At 47.3% G+C, this 24,766-nt stretch overlaps 1 protein-coding gene across 8 annotated transcripts in view; it reads left to right on the top strand.

Annotated features, from left to right (window-relative positions):
- Positions 1 to 22,653, top strand: part of SEC16B (SEC16 homolog B, endoplasmic reticulum export factor) — a 55,459-nt gene extending 32,806 nt beyond the window's left edge. For 5 of the 8 annotated variants that reach the window (XM_028732348.2, XM_077928226.1, XM_077928224.1 and 2 more), the window contains 11 exons: positions 723 to 863; positions 4,684 to 4,797; positions 5,835 to 5,904; positions 8,637 to 8,894; positions 10,053 to 10,120; positions 12,622 to 12,768; positions 13,469 to 13,567; positions 17,650 to 17,773; positions 18,000 to 18,064; positions 18,677 to 18,751; positions 20,910 to 22,653. In XM_028732348.2, the coding sequence (XP_028588181.2) occupies positions 723 to 863; positions 4,684 to 4,797; positions 5,835 to 5,904; positions 8,637 to 8,894; positions 10,053 to 10,120; positions 12,622 to 12,768; positions 13,469 to 13,567; positions 17,650 to 17,773; positions 18,000 to 18,064; positions 18,677 to 18,751; positions 20,910 to 20,981 (1,233 nt within the window). In that variant the 3' untranslated portion in view covers positions 20,982 to 22,653. The remainder of the gene's footprint in view (positions 1 to 722; positions 864 to 4,683; positions 4,798 to 5,834; positions 5,905 to 8,636; positions 8,895 to 10,052; positions 10,121 to 12,621; positions 12,769 to 13,468; positions 13,568 to 17,649; positions 17,774 to 17,999; positions 18,065 to 18,676; positions 18,752 to 20,909) is intronic. The other 3 variants (XM_077928229.1, XM_077928228.1, XM_077928227.1) reach the window with 3 other exon arrangements.
- Positions 22,654 to 24,766: the final 2,113 nt, after the last annotated feature.

Genomic DNA, 24,766 nt, shown 5'->3' with positions numbered 1-24,766 from the left:
TTAACTGTAAACACTTTAAAAGAACTTAACATCATGTAAGCCGGCCTTCAGGTGCATGAGCTGTTTCGATGAGGTCTGCCCCAAATATCAACCCTGCCACTTTTGCGGGACTGCTGCTCTCCTGCAAGAGTGGAAAGTGTCGGGAATCAAGCCTTTATCAGGAGAAACTGGCAACTCTCCCAGGCACCCGGCTTGATCTCCTGTTGACCTCCCTGTCTGCATTTCCCCAGCAAGATCCAGGCAGAGGTCGCGATAGGCGATCCTCCTCAGCGTGAGAAGGATACACCCCTCTTTCCTGCCCCCCCAGGCAGGGGAAAGAGCTAGACAGAAACGTATTTACATGCCTTTATTTCTGTCTTTGCAGCGTTACAAAAAACATGACTGCTCTCTCCAAATCCCAACAGTCGAGAGAGAAAACTCCTCCTGTACTTCCTGTACAGCTCATATTACACTCTGAGCTAATTCCGGTGCTTCGCACTGTGAATAGACTGTCCCTCTGTTTCCCATGGAACAGTCCCAACATTCCCATTATGTTTTGCTTTCAAGCTACCAGCAGCTCGCAGGTGCATTGCTTCTATATCATAACAGAAAGAGGGTTATCTGCTTACTTTTCAGTGGCTCAGCTCCCCACAGCAACCTGAACAGAGTGCCCCCAAATGCATCTATTCCTCCTCTCCCCCTGCAATCTGTATAAGCCCCCCCCCCCCAATTGTCTTTTGCAGGTTTACAAGCTGGTCTATGCCTCTCGCCTGGTGGACTGCGGCCTCCCTGCCCAGGCCTTGCATTACTGCGAAGCGGCAGCAACAGCGCTTCTTGCTCAGAAGCAGAACACGTACCCTGTCCTCCTGGAGCAAGTGATCAAGGTGGGCTTTGGGTTATGAGGAAAAGCCATGCACTTCATGTCACAAGAGACTCGCATGGGTAGGCAAACTAAGGCCTGGGGGCTGGATCCAGCCCAATCGCCTTCTCAATCCGGCCCGCGGATGGTCTAGGAATCAGAAGAATGTGCCCTCTATTTAAAATGCACCTCTGGGTTATTTGTGGGGCATAGGAATTCATTCTTCATTTTTTCAAAATATAGTCTGGCCCCCCACAAGGTCTGAGGGACAGTGGACTGGCCCCCTGCTGAAAAAGTTTGCTGACGCCTGCAAGAGAGCTTGATCCTTATTCCAAACTGGTGGTGAACTGGCAAGATGAATGCTCATATGGAAGAGGGACAAACTCTTTCCACAGCGAGCTAGACGTAAATCAATCAATCAATAATAAATTTTTATTTATACCCTGCCCTTCCCGGTTCAGAAAACTGGGCTCAGGGCGGCTAACAACAATTTTAAAACACTTAATTGATGCTACAAAAAGCAAAACAAAACAAAAAAACAGCATAAAATACGGTATAAAGCGTAAATAACAATAAAATCAAGACATGCCCCGTCCTTCCCATGCCCAAGTGCCATAGTGTTAGAATTGATTTATTCATGTATAAATTTACCTCCACAGTGGAGTTTTCTTCTGAAGTGTGACACAGCCTCCCCTGGTTTCTGACCATTACCGTTTTTAAGGTACGAGTTTGTGTCCAGCTGTTCTCTCACCTTCCCTTTTCTGCTTTATGCCAGCAGTTATTCCAACCCCTAAATTAGTACAGTATTGGTTTTGAATAGAAACCTCCCCTGAATATAGACTGCACCCCTAAAATGAGATCCCTTTGAAATGAAATTTTATGTATATAGTCAATCTCTGGCACCATCCAGTGCTACTTGTCTCACAATAAATAAATCCCTGGACAACTGGAGTGGGTCATCCATTAATAATAATAATAATAATAATAATAATAATAATAATAACAATTTATTTGTACCCCACCCATCTGGCTGGGTTTCCCCAGCCACTCTGGGCGGCTTCCACAGAAACAAAAAATACACTAAAATCACACATTAAAAACTTCCCTGAACAGGGCTGCCTTAAGATGTCTTCTGACTTTCAGGTAATTGTTGATCGCTTTGACATCTGATGGGAGGGCATTCCACAGGGCGGGTGCCACTATCGAGAAGGCCCTCTGCCTGGTTCCCTGTAGCTTTGCTTCTCGCAATGAGGGAACCGCCAGAAGGCCTTCGGAGCTGGACCTCAGTGTCCGGGCAGAAAGATGGGGGTGGAGACGCTCCTTCAGGTATATACTGGGCCGAGGCCATTTAGGGCTTTAAAGGTCAGCACCAATACTTTGAATTGTGCTCGGAAACGTACTGGGAGCCAATGTAGACCGGTGTTATGTGGTCTCGGCGGCCGCTCCCAGTCACCAGTCTAGTTGCCGCATTCTGGATTAGTTGTAGTTTCCGGGTCACCTTCAAAGGTAGCCCCACGTAGAGTGCATTGCAGTAGTCCAAGTGGGAGATAACCAGAGCATGTACCACTCTGGTGAGACAGTCTGTGGGCAGGTAGGGTCTCAGCCTGCGTACCAGATGGAGCTGGTAAACAGCTGCTCTGGACACAGATTTGACCTGTGCCTCCATGGACAGCTGCGAGTCCAAAATGACTCCCAGGCTGCGCACCTGGTCCTTCAGGGGCACAGTTACCCCATTCAGGACCAGGGAATCCACCACACCTGCCCGCCTCCTGTCCCCCAAGAACAGTACTTCTGTCTTGTCAGGATTCAACCTCAATCTGTTAGCCGCCATCCAACATTTACAAAAACTACTAAAGTATGTTGAAATTCCACATGGCTCCCAAGGTCTCGTCCTAAATAACGGTTTCTATTTCTATAGGAGCACAATTGTAGGCCGCACAGGTTTTATGCAAGCCAGATTAAAGGGTGGGAGAGCACATCCTATATTGAGACTAATACAGTATATATGTGAACACAAGCGTCTTTTGTTGGAACACACCTGTTTACGTGCTTGATTCCTTTAGCTCTGTTTATGGGGAGGGATCTGATTACAGGTGTGCTATGCTCACAATGAACTTCATGTCACAAGAGGGACATGAAGGGACGCAGGTGGTGCTGTGGGTTAAACCACAGAGCCTAGGGCTTGCCGATCAAAAGGTCGGCAGTTCGAATCCCTGCAACAGGGTGAGCTCCCGTTGTCTGGTCCCTGCTCCTGCCAACCTAGCAGTTTGAAAGCACGTCAAAGTGCAAGTAGATAAATAGGTACTGCTCCGGTGGGAAGGTAAACGGCGTTTCCGTGCGCTGCTCTGGTTTGCCAGAAGCGGCTTAGTCCTGCTGGCCACGTGACCTGGAAGCTGTACGCTGGCTCCCTCGGCCACTAAAGCGAGATGAGCGCCGCAACCCCAGACTCGGCCACGACTGGACCTAATGGTCAGGGGTCCCTTTACCTTTACCTTTATGCTCACAATGGCCAGTTCCTGTTACCGACTTGGTTGCCATGTTTTGAACCAGCCCATGTTTCCAAACACTTCCCTAGGGCTGCCCCGCACAGAAAATGCTCCAGCAACCCGACTCAGATGTGACATGAGCATGCTTTGAGAAGTCAAACAATTGTATCCCAAGAAGGGGTGTTGCTTGGGAGTCAGCCTCATCGTGGACTTGTTCAGCAGCTGATTGAGGAGACCCGAAATTATGTCAGCCCGTAGCAAACAACCTCTGTTTGCCCTCCATAGTGGATTCAGCTGTATAAATATTCAGAATAAATGGAAGGAAAGACGGCTAAATCAGAAACAGCACAAATTACAAATGCGGCACAGGGCTTAAGTAGCTCAGTTAGTTACAGGCTGAGCTGTTAATTCCTTTCTAATGTTTCATTTGATGATAATCGCATTTGCCTAATCTGTGTTTCGCACATACGTTAACACGAATGGCTGAAAGCCCCGCAATTTGAGAAGGGACCTCGACATGTTCCAAGAAACACGTTTCTCGCGAGGAGCAAATGACATGAATAACCTGCTAATAATTGCTGAATTTGGAGAGAGTTGTCACAGGTGGGATAAGCGCTGCAATTTAGAGAAGTAATTTAGCAAGCGTAGCTCTTGTGGAGGAGAGTCTTGGTTCTCCGTGGCTGCTTTTGAGTTCTGTGGGGCAAAATTTGGGACAAAATGTGCCATTTGGGACATTCTGAGATGTTAGGTAGTGGAGTCACCAGGTGGCAGATCCAATTCCCATGTCAGATTTTGGGGGCTGTTGGATGATGTTCTCTGTGGGCCCAGCTTTTTGGCAATGCACAAGTGATGTTGCAGCTGTGACACACACTTTCTCTCTCTGGCCCAGTCCACACAACTGCTGAGATTGGGGCGAGGGGGGGGAGAGGCCAGTGGAGAAAGATGCTTCTGCACTGACATTTTCCCCCACAGCTTGAATGTTTGGAGAAGGCAGGTGAACAGGCAGTGGAGCCTTCTGGAATGCAGTTAAGCACCATGGCAGTGTGTTACAAAAAAGCAATAGGTTGGGCTAAGTTAGATGGACCAATGATTTCACTCACCAGCATCCCATCTTCTGCTCCCAGTAACCACAACTGGCCTTCTAGAATGGCGCTGAGAGGATCAGGATTTCACCCCTTGGTATTATCAAAAGAAGAGTTTTTGTCTTGAAGGCAGAGTTAACAGCTCTTGCTTGGCTCTTGCTTGCCCTTTAAAAAATCCTCTTTTGCCACCTAACTTAAAGAGCCCTCTGCTGACTGTTTGGGGCAGGGACTCTGGATCCTCTGAACTAACTCTCCTCGCTTCTTCCCAATCGCACAGCTGGCCGAGCGCCTGAAACTCTCTGACCCCTGCCTGCTGGAGAAGCCTGGGCAAGAGGCGACTTGGGAACCGGCTTGGCTTTCAGAGCTCCGAACCAGATGTCGGCAGTGGGAGGTAAGACTTCTTGGGTGGGGTGTCGATGGGCTGATTTGTGATCTAGCTCTTTCTGGCCACTTGGATTAAGCTGAAGAGAAGCAGCTGTTTCCCAGCTTGAGGCACATGGCACCCAAAGCCTGCTTTACCATCTGAGGCAGATTCCTGCTCCACCTCCTGCATGGCTGCCATCTCTGGGAAGACCAGGGGATGTGTCTCCATTGCCAGGCGATGGTACTCCTCTGAATACCATTCCCCATGATGGACGGGCGAGGCCATGCCTCCATTGTCACGCTGACGGCAGAATCTGGCACTCGCCAGTGTCGCCTCTCCTCCGTTGGTTTCCCTCCCTCGGCTTCAGCGACGTGGCTGCTTTCAGAAAACACTTGTTTTGGCTTCGTGTAGCTTTCTTGTGGTTTTATACCACATCGGGTGCCATCCTGATGTCGGAGAGTGTGGCGTATACATTTTGCATTGATGAACAGAAGATTTCTCCGCAGAGATCTGTGGAACTGCCGCCTAAAGGGGAAAAGACGGGTGACCCCCTGGATGTGCTACTCGGTTCAGGGGATGTAATTGGGATTGCTATGTAGAGTTCTGACTACATATATGACATAGAGTTCTATGTAGAGCCAGTGTGGTGTAGTGGTTAAGAGCGGTGGACTCGTAATCTGGGGAACCGGGTTCGCTTCCCTGCTCCTCCACATGCAGCTGCTGGGTGACTTTGGGCTGGTCACACTTCTCTGAAGTGTCTGAGCCTCACTCACCTCACAGAGCGTTTGTTGTGGGGGAGGAAGGGAAAGGAGAATGTTAGCCACTTTGAGACTCCTTGGGTTAATGATAAAGCAAGATATCAAATCCAAACTCTTCCACTCCCACCTCCTCTCAATGGTGGGTGACGGAGACTGTTCACGATGAGCCCTGGTGATTTGTCTGTGGCCTCTGTGACTTGTCCCTTGTTGGCACGTCATCTGCCTTCTTGCCTGCTGCCCCAGAGCTGCCCCCACTTGGCTCCAAGCTCTGCTTAACCTGTTTTTCTTCTTCTCGTCTCATTTAAGGAGGAAGGAAGTCTTTGCAATGCCAACTGCACCCAGCCGGAATTTCCCAGGACCAGTGGATCAACACCAGGTAAAAGAACGAAAGGATGAACAGTGGCAGGTGTTCACAGAAAGGAGCACACAGCTGCACTGCATCTAAATGAATCCCTTTTACATTTATTCTGGCACATCTGAGACTGTTCCTTTCCGCTATTGGATTGGATTCAAAGACTTCCCTGGAAGTATGACTTGCAGAAGCCTATTGGTATCCTTAATCATCATCATCATCAAACCTTTTATTGGTATCATATACAAGCATCCATAGCAAATCAATACGGAATTCCCACCTTCCCAGTGACACAAAACATTTGTCAAATGAAAGAGGCAAAGCAGTCTAACATTACATCTCTAGGTCTCCAGGGAGATCACACGTCTGCAATGTGTTTCGATGACAAAAAACCCGATAAAGATATTTAGCCACTAACTTGGTGAGCTCCTGATTATTCCCCAATAATAGAAAATGTATGACCTCTATCTCTGGTTTCCATTCGGGGATACAGAGTTGATCTAGGAACTGCTGGCAGAGATCAACGTATACCGTATTTTTTGCTCTATAAGACTCACTTTTTCCCTCCTAAAAAGTAAGGGGAAATGTGTGTGCATCTTATGGAGCGAATGCAGGCTGCGCAGCTATCCCAGAAGCCAGAACAGCGAGAGGGATCACTGCTTTCACTGCACAGCGATCCCTCTTGCTGTTCTGGCTTCGGAGATTCAGAATATATTTTTTCTTGTTTTCCTCCTCCAAAAACTAGGTGCGTCTTGTGGTCTGGTGCGTCTTATAGAGCGAAAAATACGGTAGTTTACATTTCAGAACCATATGTGTAAGAGTTTCCACCTGATGGTCTTCACATGGGCAAATTCTTTCTCCTTCCACCATTCCTGAGAACCTTCCCCATAGGAGGTTTGTAGGATTTGAATTAAACCTGGCCAGCGAAAATGCCCTTCTTTCTCGAGGATCAATCAAAAATTCAAGATAATTGTGGTTAATTTCATGTGCCCAAGAAAGTTGAAAGTTAAGAGGGGAACATGTTTTCTCTGCTGCTGCTGCTAATTCCTGGCGTTCAGTGTCCCACAATCTAGTTTTTATTATAGCCTTGGCAGATGGTGGGGGGATCGATCGCAAAAATTCCACTGACAGCCCAAGTTGCTGTACCTTCTTGTTAAACTGTTGTAGTCCTGGGGAAAGAAAGGGATCTAGCAAAACTTCACTAGGGAGAGGATCTTTATCTGTTGTGAATCAGATGTTTAACCAGCATGTAAGAAATCTCGCCCAGACTACGGTCTCTACCTTGTGTTGACCTCCCTCTAGACACAAGGCTGCATAGGGTACACAATGTGGGACAGCAAAAATCTTAAAAAGGAAAGCTTCCTGCACTCCTTCTACCAGCTGGGTAAACCCTGGCAGCCAGATTGGAATTCCGTAGAGCAATTGAGCTATAACTTTGGCGTTGAAGATCTTAAGGGCAGAGGTGATATGCGAATTACCTCTTGTTATAAAGAAATGCATTATGGTCTGCATAGACATCTTACTGGCATTCACTGCCGTTGCACGGTGCGAGGACCATAGGAGCCTATGATGGAATGTGATTCCCAGGTAGGTGAATTTGAATACCTGCTAGATGGGTTTTCCACCAAATACCCAGCTATAGCTTTTGCGTGAATTCCCAAAAACCATTATTTTGCTTTTTATCAAAGTTCATGCACAATTTCATTCCGGACAGATAGTCAATTCAGGAATTAAACAAACGTTTTAGGCCAATTCATATCATCTGCGTATAGAAGGATGGGAGTGCTTGATGGGTTGAGTTTTGGGCTGTGGGCATCCACCTGTTTTAATAGAGAAGCGAGGTCGTTAAGAAAAAGGTTAAAAAGAGAGGGAGCGAGTACACAGCCCTGCTTTACTCCTCTTATAACAACAGGATCTGTCATTACATTCCCTGGTGTTGTTCTTATGCAATAGGTGTTCTTTGTGTAAAGCTTTTTGATCAGGTAAAGTAATCTAGGTTCTAGGCCCATTGTCTCCAATTTGGACCATAACAGCCCCTTGTTGACAGTGTGGTGGACCCTGTTGCTCTGGCAGTAAATGCATCAGAATAGGTTAAAAGGGGCTCGGCTTTGGCTGTTTCTGAGGGTCTCATTCTGTTCTTCCTGTCTCTAGCCTTCATTGGGCAAGGGATCTAAATTCTACAAGCCCTTCAGAAGGCCTGTTTGCTTCCTGTATGCTTTTGAATAAAGCCCAGGAGAGTTCAATGGGTCATATGGGGAAGATTGCAATGTTAGCTGGATGAGTGGTCTGTCAAGCTGGGTTTCCCCACTACTGTTCAAACCTAAAGATTCTGAGGAGTTTTAACAGGATCAGCTACTAAAGTTCCCAGATATTCAGCCCCAGTCTCTGAAAGGCTTTGTTGTTGTTTTTTAAAGCTGAAAAGATAAGCCTATTCGTGGAATATAGGCTTTCTAACGGGTAGCTAAATGGAACTTCCATGGTAAGAGGCAGTATACCTTTGAATACCAGATGCTGTGGACAAATTAAAGGAGAAGCCCCACTCCTTCATGCTTTATTAAGAGACTGGCTTCTGCTGGAAACAGTAAGTGGGAATAATAAGAGGGTTGGATCCAGCTGCTCAGCTGTTCTGATCTAATAGCTATTGGCAGTCCTGCTTAAAGTATCTCATTTGTAGCCTTGGAGTTTGAACAGGTGTGCAGGCCATCTATGAAATGGGGGATATACCGATCTAATCCATCAAATCTTACATTATCCAGATTTGGCTCCCCGTTCTGAGTTTGCACAAAGCCAAGGCTGCTTGAAGGACCTGGAGCCTCATCCTTCGACTTACCTGCCACCGGTGGACTCAGCTCAGGACCAGCTCGATGTGGGACAGAGAAGGCATTTCTATCCTGGGCCTCCTGTAGATACAACTGATGCTGGTGTGGAGACTTGTCTTCCAGGAAGTGACCACGGTTATGTTTCCCCTCCTGGAGGACACCCAGCTGACCTCTCCTCACAACAACAACCACCAGGTTAAGAGACGGTTGAAATGATTTGCGATGGTGTGTGCATGTACAGTGGTGCCTCGCAAGACGAAAATAATCCGTTCCGCGAGTCTCTTCGTCTAGCAGTTTTTTCGTCTTGCGAAGCAACCCTATTAGTGGCTTAGCGGATTAGCGCTATTAGCGGTTTAGCGGCTTAGCGGCTATTAAAGGCTTAGCGGCTTAGCGGCTAAAAGGCTATTAGCGGCTTAGCGGCTTAGAAAAAGGGGGGGGGGAGCGAAAAAAAATCGCAAGACTCGCAAGACGTTTTTGTCTTGCGAAGCAAGCCCATAGGGAAAATCGTCTTGCAAAGCAACTCAAAAACGGAAAACCCTTTCGTCTAGCAGGTTTTTCGTCTTGCGAGGCATTCGTCTTGCGGGGCACCACTGTACTAGTTCCCTGGTCTCCATCTGGAAAACGTATTGCATTTTTTAAAATTTATTGATTTTGGTGGCCTTGGGAGATAAGGCAAGCCATGCCCTTTCCCACGTCCTCTGTCTCTGCTGGGGGGCCCAGATATATTTAAGATGACCGAGACGGAGGGTGGGCAAAAGAATCAGCGATAAATCAGGGTTCTGGAAAATGATTGTCGCTCCTCTTTTGCAGGTGGAGGGGCTCTTAAGCATTTAACATCTGCCTCACAGTCTATATCAGGCATAGGCAAACTTGGCCCTCCAGATGTTTCGAGACTACAATTCCCATCACCCCTGACCACTGACCACTGGTCCTGTTAGCTAGGGATCATGGGAGTTGTAGGCCAAAAACATCTGGAGGGCCGAGTTTGCCTACGCCTGATGGAGAACGCTTCGCCCGTAAAATTTCAACTTCTCAGGCTTGTTTTTTTTAAAGGCACAGGAGCCCCGTCCCAACATAGAACCGGGCACTATTGAAACCAGCAGGACTTGCTTCCCAGCAGACATGCTTAGGATTGGGAGGGGGGCGGGGGGAAAAGCAGGTCCCTTCTTTTGTGGAAAGGCATAAGAGTTCGCTTCCTGCTTCTGCCTTTGTTTTACCTGGCAGTGCTTGTGTCCTGGACGCTTTGGCTGCAGAGGCCATTTCCAGGGAACTGCCTTCTAACAGCTCTTGCCATTTTGAACTCCAGATCTTGGCTGGTGGGTCCAATAAAACCTGTTCTGGTGTAATCTGCAGGGGGCACCGCGGAATCCTGTGGCGCGTACCGCTTCCTGGGTGATCAGGAGAGCATCCCGGAGCATCAGGTGAGAGTTTGGGGGGGGGGGTAGCTGAACTATGGAACTCACTGCCACAAGATATGGTGATAAATTGGATGGCTTTAAAGTGGGATTAGGCAAATCCACAGAGGATAAGGCTTACTTACAGTGGCTGTTAGGGGTGGAAAGATCTCTCCGTTTCTCATTTTAATCCAATCTTAAATTTAGTTCCCCACCTTTCTGAAGCAATTGGTGGATTTCCTTTTAATAGCTGCTCACGAGCATCCTTCAACATTTTTGTGCAAATTGCTCCTAATAAGCACCACTTCATATGCATTGTTTTTTAAATGCTATTTTATTTTTAAATGCTATTTTATTTAAATGCTATTTTATTTTTAAATGCTATTTTATTTTTAAATGCTGTTTTTTAAATGCTATTTTCACTAACATGTTAGGTTTTTATGCACACTTTCACCTAATACAATCACTTTTGTGAACTTTGGATGGCTGGAGAACTGTGTCACAAAATCTGGATGAATTTCGAATTTCGAAAGTATGAATTTCGAAGAACCGTTGTGTTTCAATTGTGATATTGTTTTGCAAAGTCCAAATTTGGTAAACCTCTGCTTCCAATGTGAACTGAATTGAATTTCTGCTAGTCGTGATGGCTAAAGCCACCAGGAAAGGGCAACTGCCTGTCTGTCCTGCCTGTGAGCTTCTCAGATGGGGAGATATGCCTTTGGTTTGACCCAGCAGGGCTCATCTTCTTATTGCTGTGGTGTTGACACATGCACCTACCCTTCTCAGCTGACGTGTCGCTGCCCTTGCCCTCCTGTGGCGCATCTGTCAGTGCGTCTGTCTGTTAACCAGAAGGTCGGTGGTTTGAGCCCACCAGGGACAGCTGTGGGCAGGATCCCTGCATTACCCCCGGCGGTTGGACTAGATGACCCTCGGGGCCCCTTCCTATCTGATTCTTTTTGGTGCCTGCTTGAAAACATTCTTGTTTATACAAGCCAGCCCAGATGCTTAGAAAACTGAGGGAATTTTAATCTGTTTCAGTATTTTAACTTTTGTATGTTTTAAAGTAGGGTTGTGAATTTTTCTCGATTGTACTGTATTGCTCTTAATCTTTTTGTAAACCGCTTTGAGGTTGTTGGTTTTTACCGTATTTTTCGCCCTATAGGACGCACTTTTCCCCCTCCAAAAATGAAGGGGAAATGTGTGTGCGTCCTATGGGGCGAATGCAGGCTTTCGCTGAAGCCTGGAGAGCGAGAGGGGTCGGTGCGCACCGACCCCTCACGCTCTCCAGGCTTCGCACACCTCTCTGCAAGCAGCGGGAGCCCAGCGCTGGGCTCCCACTGCTTGCAGAGAGTTGCCTGCATGCTGAAGCCTGCGCGCGCTGAGATCAGCGCGTCCAGGCTTCGCGGACCTCCCCGCAAGCAGCGGGAGTGCTCCCGCTGCTTGCGGAGACTTGCCTGCATGCTGAAGCCTGCGCGCGCTCAGCTCAGCGCGTCCAGGCTTCGCGCACCTCTCAGCAAGCAGCGGGAGCGCTCCCACGGCTTGCAGAGAGCTGCCTGTTTGGGGGCTGGGGTGGGGGGAAGCTCGAGCTTCCCCCGCCCCAGCCCCGCACCTGGGGAAAAAAAAATTTCCCCCCCTTTATTTCCTCCCCAAAAAACTAGGTGCGCCTTATGGGACGGTGCGTCCTATAGGGTGAAAAATACGGTAATAATAATAATAATAATAATAATAATAATAATAATAATAATAGCAACATAGTGATAATAATAATAGTAATAATAATAAATAATAATAATAGTAAATTTTATTTAGACCCCGCCCTCCCCAGCCAAGACCAGGCTCAGGGCGGCTAACACCAGATATAAAACAATTGATTAAGATACAACTTAAAAATAAGATTAAAATGCAACATTAAAATTCAGCCTCATTTCAATAGAAACTCAAATCAAAAACTTTTGGGGGATGAAAACGTCAAATCTTCATCAAGGCCAACTATTCAGACTGGTCCTACGTGGGCCAGAAAAAAGCCAGGGAAGTCCCCAAATAGGAGTTCCATCACAGAAGGAGAAAGGAAAAAGGAAAGATGGGGAGGGGATCAAGTAGATTCCAAGCCAAAGGCCAGGCGGGACAATCAAACATTATTTTATTAAATAAACAAACGGTGAGCCATGTGGTCTAGTGGAACGCCACGGGAGAGCTGTTGCTTTAATTGTTACACAACATTTTGATTTTTCTTTAAACTATACAGCAATTTCAAAAAGTAAGTGGGTTCAGGAAACTTGGGCTCATGTCCCAACTCTGCCATAGCAGGACTTCCTTTGTGACTTGTCCAAGGCTGCCATGTTCCAGCCACATTTGGCCCTTCCCGCTCCCACAGGAGTAATACTGATCTGTCTCACAGGACTCCTGTGATGGTGAGTGATGTCAGGAGAGGTCCTTAGGGGATAAGGTTACAATATAAACCGGTAAGATGAAGCCACGAAGTTTTTTCAGTGAAGAGAACCTGCTCCGTGTTTTCTTCTTGGTGCCAGAACACTTTAAAGGCTCGGACTCGGACCATTTCTGAGAGTTCCACAGTATCCATGGTCGAGGATGTCCCACAGCTCACAGAAGCATCAGGGGAGGAAGCCACATCAGAGAAGCTACCACAGGATGAAACGGAACAAAAAGAAGCAAAGGTGAGTGAAATATACTCAGAGTCGCAAAGTGATTTCATGCTCTTTATTCAGCTCATAGTGGTGAGGAGGAATGAATGAAAGTCCATTCAAAGTATCTGCTTTATATACATTATTTACACAATGGGCTGCACATGATTGGCTAATTCCGGAATTCTACTGTAAGCCAATCAGGTTGTGGATTCACTTCTATCTGGAGCATGATTGGGTAGTTCCTGCCAACCAATCATACTGCTGCATTGTTCTAGGACCAATCAGACTGCTGCATTCTGAATCCTATTGTTCTACGACCAATCAGACTGCTGCCTTTTGGGTCCTATTGTTCTAGGACCAATCAGACTGCTGCAGTTTGGATCCTATTCAACTCAGTATATAACAGTGAGGCATCTGACTGAGAAGGGCACCAGTGGTGTCTGAAAAATATGCCCAGGCCCACAGGATTTCATTTCTGCTTTGCAGCAGATTAGGAAGGACAGAATCATGTCCTCTTGGATTTAGAGCCACGATCAAGGTCTAATTCACCTTTCAGGTGGCTGGGAGTATTGCAGTTAATTCATTCATATAGAACTTCACACAGCGTTTAAGTACAGCCCCGTCCTATACATGTTTCCTCAGAAGTGACTCTTGCTGTGTTTAGCTTGCGGCCAGGTAAGTGTGCATAGGGTTTGTAGTCTTAATGAACCCACCCTTTCTATTTTTCCAGGCCTCTGGGTCTGGCTGGTTCCGTTGGTTCCGATCGAAACCCTCTAAAGAAGCTGAACCCTCCAAAAAGGTACCATCTGCTGCTGCTCCAGATTCTCAGGTAATGCAGGATCTCTTTAAGAGGAATTTTCTGCTTGCTGCAATAATCAGAATAACCTGCACCCCACACCCAAAGTTCCTAAGAACTACCATTGTGGTCTGCACACTGATAAGCATCCAAGGGGCCTCCGGGTTCTCTGGTGCACAGCCTGAAAATGGCTGCCACAGATCCATGCAAGGAGTGTAGTTCATAAGTGCCTGTCATGTGTTGGTGTCATGAGACAATGGTGGACTTAAAATTGTAGTATCAGAAATGTAGTGGAAAGGAAAGAAGGACGGGAGGGCAAACGGGGCAGAAGTAATGGATAGCAGCTCTTAATCTCAGTGTCTACAATTACTTATTTTATTTCATAATTTATATACACCAATTCTGAATGTTTTTCCCCTCAAAAGCCCCCAAAGCATTTACAACAAGAACAATACAGTGGTGCCTCGCAAGACGAAATTAATTCGTTCCACGAGTTTTTTCTTCTTGCGAGTTTTTCGTCTTGCGAAGCACGGTTTCCCATAGGAATGCATTGAAAATCAATTAATGCGTTCCTAGGGAAACTGCCTTCAGACCAGGTCTGGGGACAGTCTGTCCCCCGACCTCTTCTGAAGGCTGGTGGGGGGGACAAGGGCTTTTCTTCCCACCGCCAGCCTTCAGAAGGCTGTTCTGAAGGCTGGCGGTAGGAAGAAAAGCCCTTCTCCCCCCACCGGACTTCAAAAGAGCTGCGGGAAGTCCGGAGGGGGTCCAAGGGATTCCCTCACTGCCGCCTGCGTTTAAAAGGACGCCGAGCGCTTCTAAAGGTGGGCGGCGGTGAGGGAATCCCTTGGACCCCCGCCGGACTTCCCGAAGCTCTTTTGAAGTCCGGCGAGGGTCCAAGGGATTCCCTCCCAGCCGCCCGCGTTTAAAAGCACTCCGGGGAAAGCAACAAAGCGCGCCGCGCTTTGCTGCTTTCCCCGGAGTGCTTTTAAAGGTGGGCGGTGGTGAGGGAATCCCTTGGACCCCCCCGACTTCCCGAAGCTCTTTTGAAGTCTGGCGAGGGTCCAAGGGATTCCCTCCCAGCCTCCCGCGTTTAAAAGCACTCCGGGGAAAGCAACAAAGCGCGCCGCGCTTTGCTGCTTTCCCTGGAGTGCTTTTAAAGGTGGGGGCTGGGAGGGAATCCCAAGGACCGCCGCCAGACTTCCCGATCCTCGGGGAAAGCAGCGCGCTTCGCTGCTTTCCCCAGAGTGCTTTTAAACGCCGGCGGCGGTGACCATGCCCCGCCCCGTCCCCGCCGCCCGGCATCAGGGCATGGTCCCGATGGCGGGGGGCGGGGGGAGGCGTTCCCGCCCGCCGGCGGCATCGGGGCATGGTCCCGATGGCGGGGGGCGGGGGGAGGCGTTCCCGCCCGCCGGCGGCATCGGGGCATGGTCCCGATGGCGGGGGGCGGGGGGAGGCGTTCCCGCCCGCCGGCGGCATCGGGGCATGGTCCCGATGGCGGGGGGGCGGGGGGAGGCGTTCCCGCCCGCCGGCGGCATCGGGGCATGGTCCCGATGGCGGGGGGCGGGGGGAGGCGTTCCCGCCCGCCGGCGGCATCGGGGCATGGTCCCGATGGCGGGGGGCGGGGGGAGGCGCTGCGCTGCGCTTCCCCGCTGTCCCGGAGATTTCCCTATGGGCTGTCGTCTTGCGAAGCAAGCCCATAGGGAAATTCGTTTTGCGAAGCGCCTCCAAAACGGAAAACCCTTTCGTCTAGCGGGTTTTCCGTCTTGCGAGGCGTTCGTCTTGCGAGGTACCACTGTAAAATGATCAGTGAAAACCCAGAATGATCAGTAAAAAACGTAGAACAACTTTTTTAAATCATTCAAAATATAAACTCATCAATAAGCTAAAAACAACTAGGATTATACAGTATGCTCTTGGAATGAAGCAAGGCCAGTCCTGTGCTTTAAAAAGTTAGGTGGAGGAAGAAATTTTGCACCGATTTTGTCCGCTTGATAATTCACATCACAATTAGAATTCTTTGACTGAAACAACAGACCCGGGCTTTAAAACTAACAAAATGAATTTCATTAGAGACAAATGTAAGGTTTTGCACTTAGGAAGGAAGAACCAGTTGCACAAATATAAGATGGGAGACACCTGGCTTACTAGCAGTACGTGTGAAAAAGATCTAGGGGTCTTGGTGGACCACAAGCTTAACGTGAGTCAACAGTGTGATGCAGTAGCAAAAAGAGCTAAGGCTATTCTAGGCTGCCTCAACAGAAGTATAGTGAAGTAATAGTACTACTCTATTCTGCCTTGGTCAGACCACAGCTGGAATAATGTATCCAGTTCTGAGCACCACAATTTAAGAAGGATGTTGATAAGCTGGAGAGTGGGCAGAGGAGGGCATCCAAGATGATCAGGGGTCTGGAAACCAAGCCTTATGAGGAACGATGGAAGGAGCTGGATATGTTTAGCCTGGAAAAGAGGAGGCTGAGAGGAGATATGATAGCCATCTTCAAATATCTCAAGGGCTGTCGCATGGAGAAGGGAGCATGCTTGTTTTCTCCTGCTCTGGAGGGCAGGACTCAAACCAATGGCTTCAAGTTGCAAGAAAGGAGATTCCGGCTGAAGATCAGGAAGAACCTTCTGACAGCAAGAGCTGTTCGCCAGTGGAATGGGCTCCTTTGGGAGCTCCTTTGGGCTCTCCTTCCTTGGAGGTTTTTAAGCAGAGGCTAGATGGCCACCTGTCATGGATGCTTTAGCTGAGATTCCTGCATTGCAGGGGGTTGGGCTAGATGACCTTTGGGATCCCTTCCAACTCTACAATTCTATGATTCTATGACAGAATAAAGGAGGAGGAAGGGGCACAGGTCAGGAATGCCAAAGGAGGAGCAAACAGGAGCGATGGAAAAGGATTAGGGAATTGTCCAAGTTACTGAAGTTCATCTGCTGGAACTCTGACTTCTGAGTTTTATTAGTCCAGGGTTTCCCAAACTGTGGATTTGTGGTTGTAGACGGGAAATGGCGCATCCATATGTTAAATATTCACACTGATTTCCAATTGTACTTTTTTTTTATTGCTTCTTGTATTTCCTCCGTTGTGTTTTATCGTATTACAATTTGAATTCTGTGGGATTCAAATTGTAGTAGAGCAAAATACAATATATGAAATAAAAGAGGCAATAAAGAGGCAATTAAAAATCATATAGCATTATCACAGTGCATTACAATTGCTACAGCAGGCTGAATAATCCTTTACTGGCCTGCCAATAACTTCAGCGACACCCAAGAGTTTGGGGGGGGGGGGCAAACCGCTTTATAGGACCTTGCTTCATATTTCCAGGGTTGTCTCCTCTGAAAGATGCCTCCTCAAATCCTGTATTCTGTTCCCAATTCCCCATGTCATTATGGTGAGCCTGCAGCCATGTGGCTTGTCATAAGTTTTCGCGATGGTGGTCAAAAAATAATGACCTGCTCCTCTAATAGCAAGCTCAGTTGGCGAGGGCCAACAGGGTTGCAGGCAAATGAAGAAACCAGAGGCAGGTATCAGCATGTACTACAAGGTTTGTGAAAGTACAAAACAAAACAAAACAAATTAGGGAAACTACACTCCCCCAAGTCAAGTGCAGGATCTAGTACTGAGTGATCATTTTAAAAAAATACATTAAAAAAAAGAAGTGGTGGGGGAATCTGTTGGGATCCTAACAAAGGTAAAGGTAAAGGGACCCCTGACCATTAGGTCCAGTCGTGGCTGACTCTGGGGTTGCGGCGCTCATCTTGCTTTACTGGCCGAGGGAGCCAGCATACAGCTTCCGGGTCATGTGGCCAGCATGACTAAGCCGCTTCTGGCGAACCAGAGCAGCGCACGGAAACGCCGTTTACCTTCCCACCAGAGTGGTGCCTATTTATCTACTTGCACTTTGACGTGCTTTTGAACTGCTAGGTTGGCAGGAGCAGGGACCGAGCAACGGGAGCTCACCCCGTCGCAGGGATTTGAACCACTGACCTTCTGATCGGCAAGCCCTAGGCTCTGTGGTTTAACCCACAGCGCCACCTGCGTCCCTCCTAACAAAGGTAGACTGAGGGTAAATTCTACTTGGCTCCATCACTGATATATTATTTCTGTTCTGCAGCAGCAGGTGACTTCACAACCACCCCTTCCTCCTGTGGAGGAGACAAGGCCTGCATTACTTCCTCCTCCAGCTGCTCCTCACCTGCCGCCCACAGGTGGCAACCCTCTCCCAAAAAGCTCTCTTCGTAAGTATCTTCCTGTGTGCGTTGCAGAATGTGTTCTTGACGGGTGGTAATAAAGGCTGTTTGTGTACGAACCTTGCTGTGGCCCATAGGACCCCGCAAATAACTCTGGAGGGATCCCCTAGTCTTTTGTAGAAGCTTTTGTGGGGAGTGGTAAGGCAAAGGGGCTGCGGCAGAATAGCCCCCTTGTACAAACTGAAACAATCTCATTGCACTTTTTTCGTCACAGGGGCCCAAACTCCACTGGGCCTTAGCAGCAGGGAAGGCTCCATGTTTCCAGATGCCGGAGGCCAGGTGAGAGAAAGTGGGGGCGGGAATAACATGTTGCTTGTGAGGAGAGGCCTCAACTTTGGAAAACTGCTCCTCTGAGTCTGTGTTGACAGAAGTGCAAATCCAGCTGCCTTGAGAGCATTTCTCCCAATATAGTAAAGGTAAAGGGACCGCTGACCATTAAGTCCAGTTGCAGACGACTCTGGGGTTGCGGCACTCATCTCGCTTTATTGGCCGAGGGAGCCGGCGTACAGCTTCTGGGTCATGTAGCCAGCATGACTAAGCCGCTTCTGGCAAACCAGAGCAGCACACGGAAACAACCTTTACCTTCCCGCCGGAGTGGTACCTATTTATCTGCTTGCACTGGTGTGCTTTTGAACTGCTAGGTTGGCAGGAGCTGGGACAGAGCAACAGGAGCTCACCCCGTCACAGGGATTCGAACCGCCAGCCTTCTGATCGGCAAGTCCTAGGCTCTGTGGTTTAATCCACAGCACCACCCACTTATCTCCCAATATAATGTCCTGCATTTCTGGTGGTTCTGCTGCTCCCTTCCTACTCTGCCCGCCCCCTGCCAAGCAATGGATCCTGGCATCTTCGCTGGGTTTCACACCTTGGGTCTTCTGGTTCATGTTTCAGGCTACTTTCTCCATCCCTGATCATGTGCCTCCACCCCCAAGAGGAGGGGCAGTTCCACTTTACCGTCCGGCTCAGGTATGGTTTCTGCGCATGTGCATTTCCGCAACGTTGTATACAAATAAACTCTAGTAATGATGGTAACAACCGCAGCAGCAGCAGCAATGTAAGAATTGTTTTCTTGGGTGAGGCCAGGCATCCCTCCTTGTTCAGCCATCTGCAACCTGGTGTCCTCCCCAGGTTTTGGACCATGGGTAGGCAAACTAAAGCCTGGGGGCCTGGGGGCGGCCGCAGAGACCACATAACACCGGTCTTGAAAGACCTGCATTGGCTCCCAGGACGTTTCAGAGCACAATTCAAAGTGTTGGTGCTGACCTTTAAAGCCCTAAACAGCCTCAAAGGCCGTATACCCAAAGGAGCGTCTCCACCCCCATCGTTCTACCCGGACACTGAGGTCCAGCGCCAAGGGCCTTCTGGCAGTTCCCTCACTGCGAGAAGCCAAGTTACAGGGAACCAGGCAGAGGGCCTTCTCGGTAGTGGCGCCTTCCCTGTGGAACACCCTCCCACCAGATGTCAAAGAGAACAACAACTACCAGGCTTTTAGAAGACATCTGAAGGCAGCCCTGTTTCGGGAAGCTTTTAATGTTTGATGTATTATAGTATTTTAATATTCTTTTGGAAGCCGCCCAGAGTGGCTGGGGAAGCCCAGCCAGATGGGCGGGGTATAAATAATAAATTATTATTATTATTATTATTATTATTATTATTATTATTATTATCCGGCCCAATCACCTTCTCTCTCTCTTTTTTTAAAAAATGATATTTATTACTTTTCAAACAACTTCAACACAACACTACAAAAAAGAAGGGAAAAAAAGAAAAAAAGAACAATACAAATACAGTACAAAAACACTACATACAAAACAAAACAGAAACAAACAAAAACAATTTAAAAACACCTCAAACATTTTCAATGTCCTATCTTTCATTCGCTTATTTCCAACGACCTCCTCTCACCTCCCTTTTTGTTTTCCAGTTCTATTTATTGTTTCAGCAATTCCTTTCCATATTCCTCTGTTTTCTATCCTATAATTATCTTAACACATTCTTGCCTTATTTTTTCATTTAATTTTCTATTAATCTATTTATACTTAATTCCTTATAACATTTCTACTAAAGCCATATAACTTCATTCCAATATTCTTCTAACGTTCATTAATTTTACCATATTTCTATAAATAGTCTTTAAACTTTTTCCAGTCTTCTTGCCCTGACTCTTCTCCCTGGTCTCGGATCTTGCCAGTCATTTCCGCCAATTCCATATAGTCCATCAACTTCATCTGCCATTGTCCAACCCTTCAGTGCTTTCATGGCCCAATCACCTTCTCAATCCGGCCCACAGATGGTCCAGGAATCAGCGTGTTTACATGAGTAGGATGTGTCCTTTTATTTAAAACTCATCTCTGGGTTATTTGTGTGGCCTGCCTGGTGTTTTTACATGAGTAGAATGTGTCCTTTTATTTAAAATGCATCTCTGGGTTATTTCTGGGGCACAGAAATTCGTTCACCCCCCCCCCAAATATAGTCCGCCCCCCAAGGTCTGAGGGGCAGTGGACCGGCCCCCTGCTGAAAAAGTTTGCTGACCCCTGTTTGGACTACTGAGTTCCTTAAGAGCCTGAGTCAAAGGGGTGGTAAGGGATTCAGTCCTACAACAACTGGAGTAGCTAAATCGGGGAAGCGTGTTCAAGTCCAGCTCTCTTGTTCAAGCGGCAGCCTGTTGTTAGGGCATGGGGGGGGGGCGGTGTCGCCTTTCCTGCTCTTTCTCCCTGGAGCTATACTGCTTATGCACGTGCAGGTTACACTTGGATAAAAACAATGATACCTCTCCATTGTAGGGTTGTTCCTTTTTTGGCTGGTTTCATGGACAGTTACCATTTGGCAAAGGTCCTTTGTCAAAGCTCATGAAGCATGTCTGATGCAGGTGCTGGTTTGAGTGTAGAGCTGTGCTCAAGGCTGGCCCTGCCATCATGCCTACTGTAGAGGGAGAGCTAAGACTATTTGAGAGGGTGCATGTCCAAAATTCTGTTAAGCATCTCAAAATCCATGACTATAAAATGCATGAAAATGGAGGCCTTGTATCCAAATGGGTTGCATGTGCAAATGTTTATTTAACTTCTGTTTGCATTATTTTTGAAGGGTTTGCGTTAAGTTGAATTTCTAATTCTTTCTTTAACAGGTTACCATGCCAGCAGCCTCAGGCACCGGCCCAAGAATTTTCCAGCGACGCTACCCACCTCATCCACAATAATACATGTGTGTGTGTGTGTGTGTGTGTGTGTGTGTGTGTATTAACTACGAAGATGTTTCTGCCCTCTGGCAGATCAGAAACCATCCGCCCAGTCTGATCTGAGTTAGGCAGCTGGCTGCCCATTCCTTCCCCTCATCCTCTGGTATTGCAGCTCTGTGGCCAAAGAGTATAAGCAAAAGTTTGAGGGGGTGAAGGTATACCTTCCCCCCTTTTTGTTTGTTTAAAGTGTTGTTAAGCAGGTGCTATTCAGGTGCAACTCTTTTCATGTGCAACAAGAACAAAAGGAAAGGTATCTCAGGTCAGCCCTGGGGAGGCCAGAAGTTAATCAAAAGGGAAATAAAGGAAGACTCCCACTTCCTTTTATAGGAATAGAATGGGACTTTCTCCCACGGAAGTGGGGTAAGGATTGCAGCCCTATTTTTCAAGGAGACGAGAAGCTCTGGGAAAATAAGGCGGAGTTGACTCTCTCCATTGCCAGTAGGCAGAGCTGCTCATGATCCAGTCATAAGGAAGAATAACTGAGGCTCCTTTTGGGGAATGGGGAACCTCTGGTCCTTTAGGATGGCTGCTGCCATACTTTCAGACCCACTTGACGTCTATTCAGTGTGAATAAATCTTACAAGGCATGCAGCCGACCTCTGTGGATATTTACTTAGAAGTAAGTCTGATGAAGCTTGCTCCCATGAAAGTGTGGGTGCTGAGGCTGCAATCCTACATACACTTACTCACGACAAAAGCCATTGAACAGAATAGGACCTACTTCTAAGTAAATATGCCTAGGGTCACACTTTGGGGTTGCAATCCTATGATCCTTTGCTTGGGTGCAAACCACTTAATTTTGAGCAAATGTGCCTAGGATTTGACGTACTGCAGGAGGCTGAACCTCTGAAACAGCTTAATCACTTGGGAATGAGTCAACTTACGTGTGAATTGAGAGTACACGGACTCGTGTAAAACGATCAGGCTTCAAAAACTACATTTGGTTGGATGTTATTCCCACTGCCCAATGAATGACTGTGATCCCAATCCAACACGACTAAAAAACAGAATAATAGTAACAAGCCCATGAACTGGGTGGAGGGGAAGATGAGATCTCCTGAGTCTCCTTTCTGCCTGGCAAAAGTGCTGATGTCTGAGGACATGCTGGTCTGTGAGAACTGCTATGAACATACACCTGGAGAGGGCTTTGTATTGTGGTGCCCTCATCTTTCTCAGCCCTTCTCCAAAACCTCAGTCGCCGAGACGGCTAGCCAACCTAGCAGACCTACTCAGCAGTAAGTAGACAACAACGTTACTTGGAGTGGTTTCAGAAAACCTAAGAAGAGCCCTGCTGGATCCGACCAAAGGCTCATCTACTCCAGCATCCTATTCTTCCAGCTGCCAACCACGTGCCGACGGAAAGCCTGCAAGCAGGGGGCAGGCGCATCAGGAATCTTGCAGGGGAAAGTAGGGAAATTTGCACCGTTTGTAGAGTTATTTGTAGGTTCCCAAATGGCCCATGTGATGTATCTCTTTGTCATGTCTGGACTTTAGGGAGTATATTAGACTACTGGGTTGCCCTTTAACCCTGTGTTATCACCCTTCTTTGTTTTTTCTAATACAAAACAGTTGATGTTGCAAGTTATTGTCCCTTTCCCCCCACATTTAAATAAAAACAGTTTCGAAATTGAAATCCAGGCTTTTGTGTGTGTGTTGGTGTGCGTGTGCAGTGAGCACTAGTAGACCCCCAGGACCCCAACCTTACTTTCTGCCAGTGAAGAGGTGAGAGGGTTACATAAGAAAAGTAGCCCTCCCCTACAACTGATGGGTCTCAGATGGCACACATTAGGCCATCCCTCCTTTTGTTACACTTACCGTATTTTTCGCTCTATAACACGCACCCGACCATAACACGCACATAGTTTTTAGAGGAGGAAAACAAGAAAAAATTATTCTAAACAAAACAGTGGATGTATGATTTTTGTGGTTCATGCTGTGGCCACAGACATGTGATCTGACGGTCCATGTGGATCCATGCCTTGTAACCACATTTTAAGTGGGGAGGGAAGGAAAAGCACTCAAGGGACAAGGAACACGCATGGGGTGGGTGGAGAAGGATGCTGTTAATAATGCAGAAGAGGGGTATAAGAGGAGAAGGCTCCTCTCCCGCTTTGCTCCTTTAAAGCAAGCAGGCTCTCTGTCCCTCTCTCCTCCCCACTCAGCGGCTCTTCTCCCGCTTTGCTGTTTCAAAGCGAGCCACGGAGGAGGAAAGGAAGGGGAACTATGGATCCTCTGCTCACGACTGCAGCAGATCCCCCCCGCCACCCGTAGGCATTCCCTCCATAACACGCACAGACATTTCCCCTTACTTTCTAGGAGGAAAAAAGTGAGTGTTATGGTGCAAAAAATACGGTAATTTACGGAGTAAATAAAGAACCCAATAGTTTGGTGTGCAGCTACTCCATCATCATCATCATCATCATCATAAAAATAAATTTATTGTTTATACCCTCCCCATCTGGATGGGTTTCCCCAGCCAACCTGGGCAGCTTCCAGCAATATATAAAAAATAATAAAATGTTGTACATTAAAAACTTCCGTAAGCCTTCAGATGTTTTCTCAAAGTTGTGTAATTCTTGGGCTTTATTTTACACATGAGAAGACTTGGATTTTTATAGGCTACTGTTGTTTACAAACATGAGTACAGTGGTACCTCGGGTTACATACGCTTCAGGTTACAGACTCCGCTAACCCAGAAATAGTACCTCGGGTTAAGAACTTTGCTTCAGGATGAGAACAGAAATTGTGTGGCAGTGGCGGGAAGCCCCATTAGCTAAAGTGGTAACTCAAGTTAAGAACAGTTTCAGGTTAAGAACGGATCTCTGGAACGAAGTAAGTTCTTAACCTGAGGTACCACTGTAATCATAAATTTGTTGAGGGTGAGCTTCCTACGCCAGGCATGGCACCTCCAGGGACCTGTTCATCTGCTGCACCTAACTATGCATGGCAAGGGGAAATTTTCATTCGGCAGTTTTCTGGCCAAGAGAGAAACCTTGCCTATTTGGGTGAGACCAAGGCATATCTAACAAGGCACTCCATTCTGAGATGTATCCAGCCAGGTACCCCTGGAAGCTCACAAGCAAGGCATGGAACGGAAGGCTTTCCCTTATTCCTTTGTTCGCTCCTATTGTTTTGTGAGCAATTTATATGGAAATGGCATACAACATAGAAACCGGCCAAATTACAAACAGATAGACCCAGGGTTGTTTTTGTGTGTGCCAAGTACCTTTTATAGTTATTTGTTATTTGGGTGGGTGGACTAAAAGAGATTAGCATCTTTTTGGTTTTGTGGGCATTTTTAAAATGAATCCATCAATACACTGTAGAGGTATCCCTAGAAAACTAACCTGCAGAATTTTGGGATAGTTGCAGGAATTATGGGGTTAGGATAAATTGGGGAGTGGGGGACAGCTTCTGGGTTGTGTTCTGCTCAGCTGGCAAAAGATGACAAACGAAGGGGAAAGCTGGTTTGGCAGGAGTGGAAGAGTGGGAAAAAGCCCAAAAAAATGGTGAGGAGGGGGAGGACACACAGAGTTTGTACTTTGTTTTACTATTTGGCTATTTTAAAAGTTTGCTTGCTCATTGATCCTCAGTTGTGTTGTTGGCCCTAATTGTTTTTTGTTTATTTGCTTTGGTGGCGCTGAAAAGCCTCACACGCCAGCAATAATTGCTCAAAGGGTTTGTGAAGCTTTCCTTCTTAACTTTTCCTTTAGAGAAAAATAATTCACTTTGGCTGTAGCTGCATG

Source organism: Podarcis muralis, chromosome 5, assembly GCF_964188315.1.
Source record: "Podarcis muralis chromosome 5, rPodMur119.hap1.1, whole genome shotgun sequence".
NCBI classification, from domain to species: domain Eukaryota; kingdom Metazoa; phylum Chordata; class Lepidosauria; order Squamata; family Lacertidae; genus Podarcis; species Podarcis muralis.
Note: the sequence above shows the minus strand (reverse complement) of the source record. Positions and strands in the feature narration are given on the sequence as shown.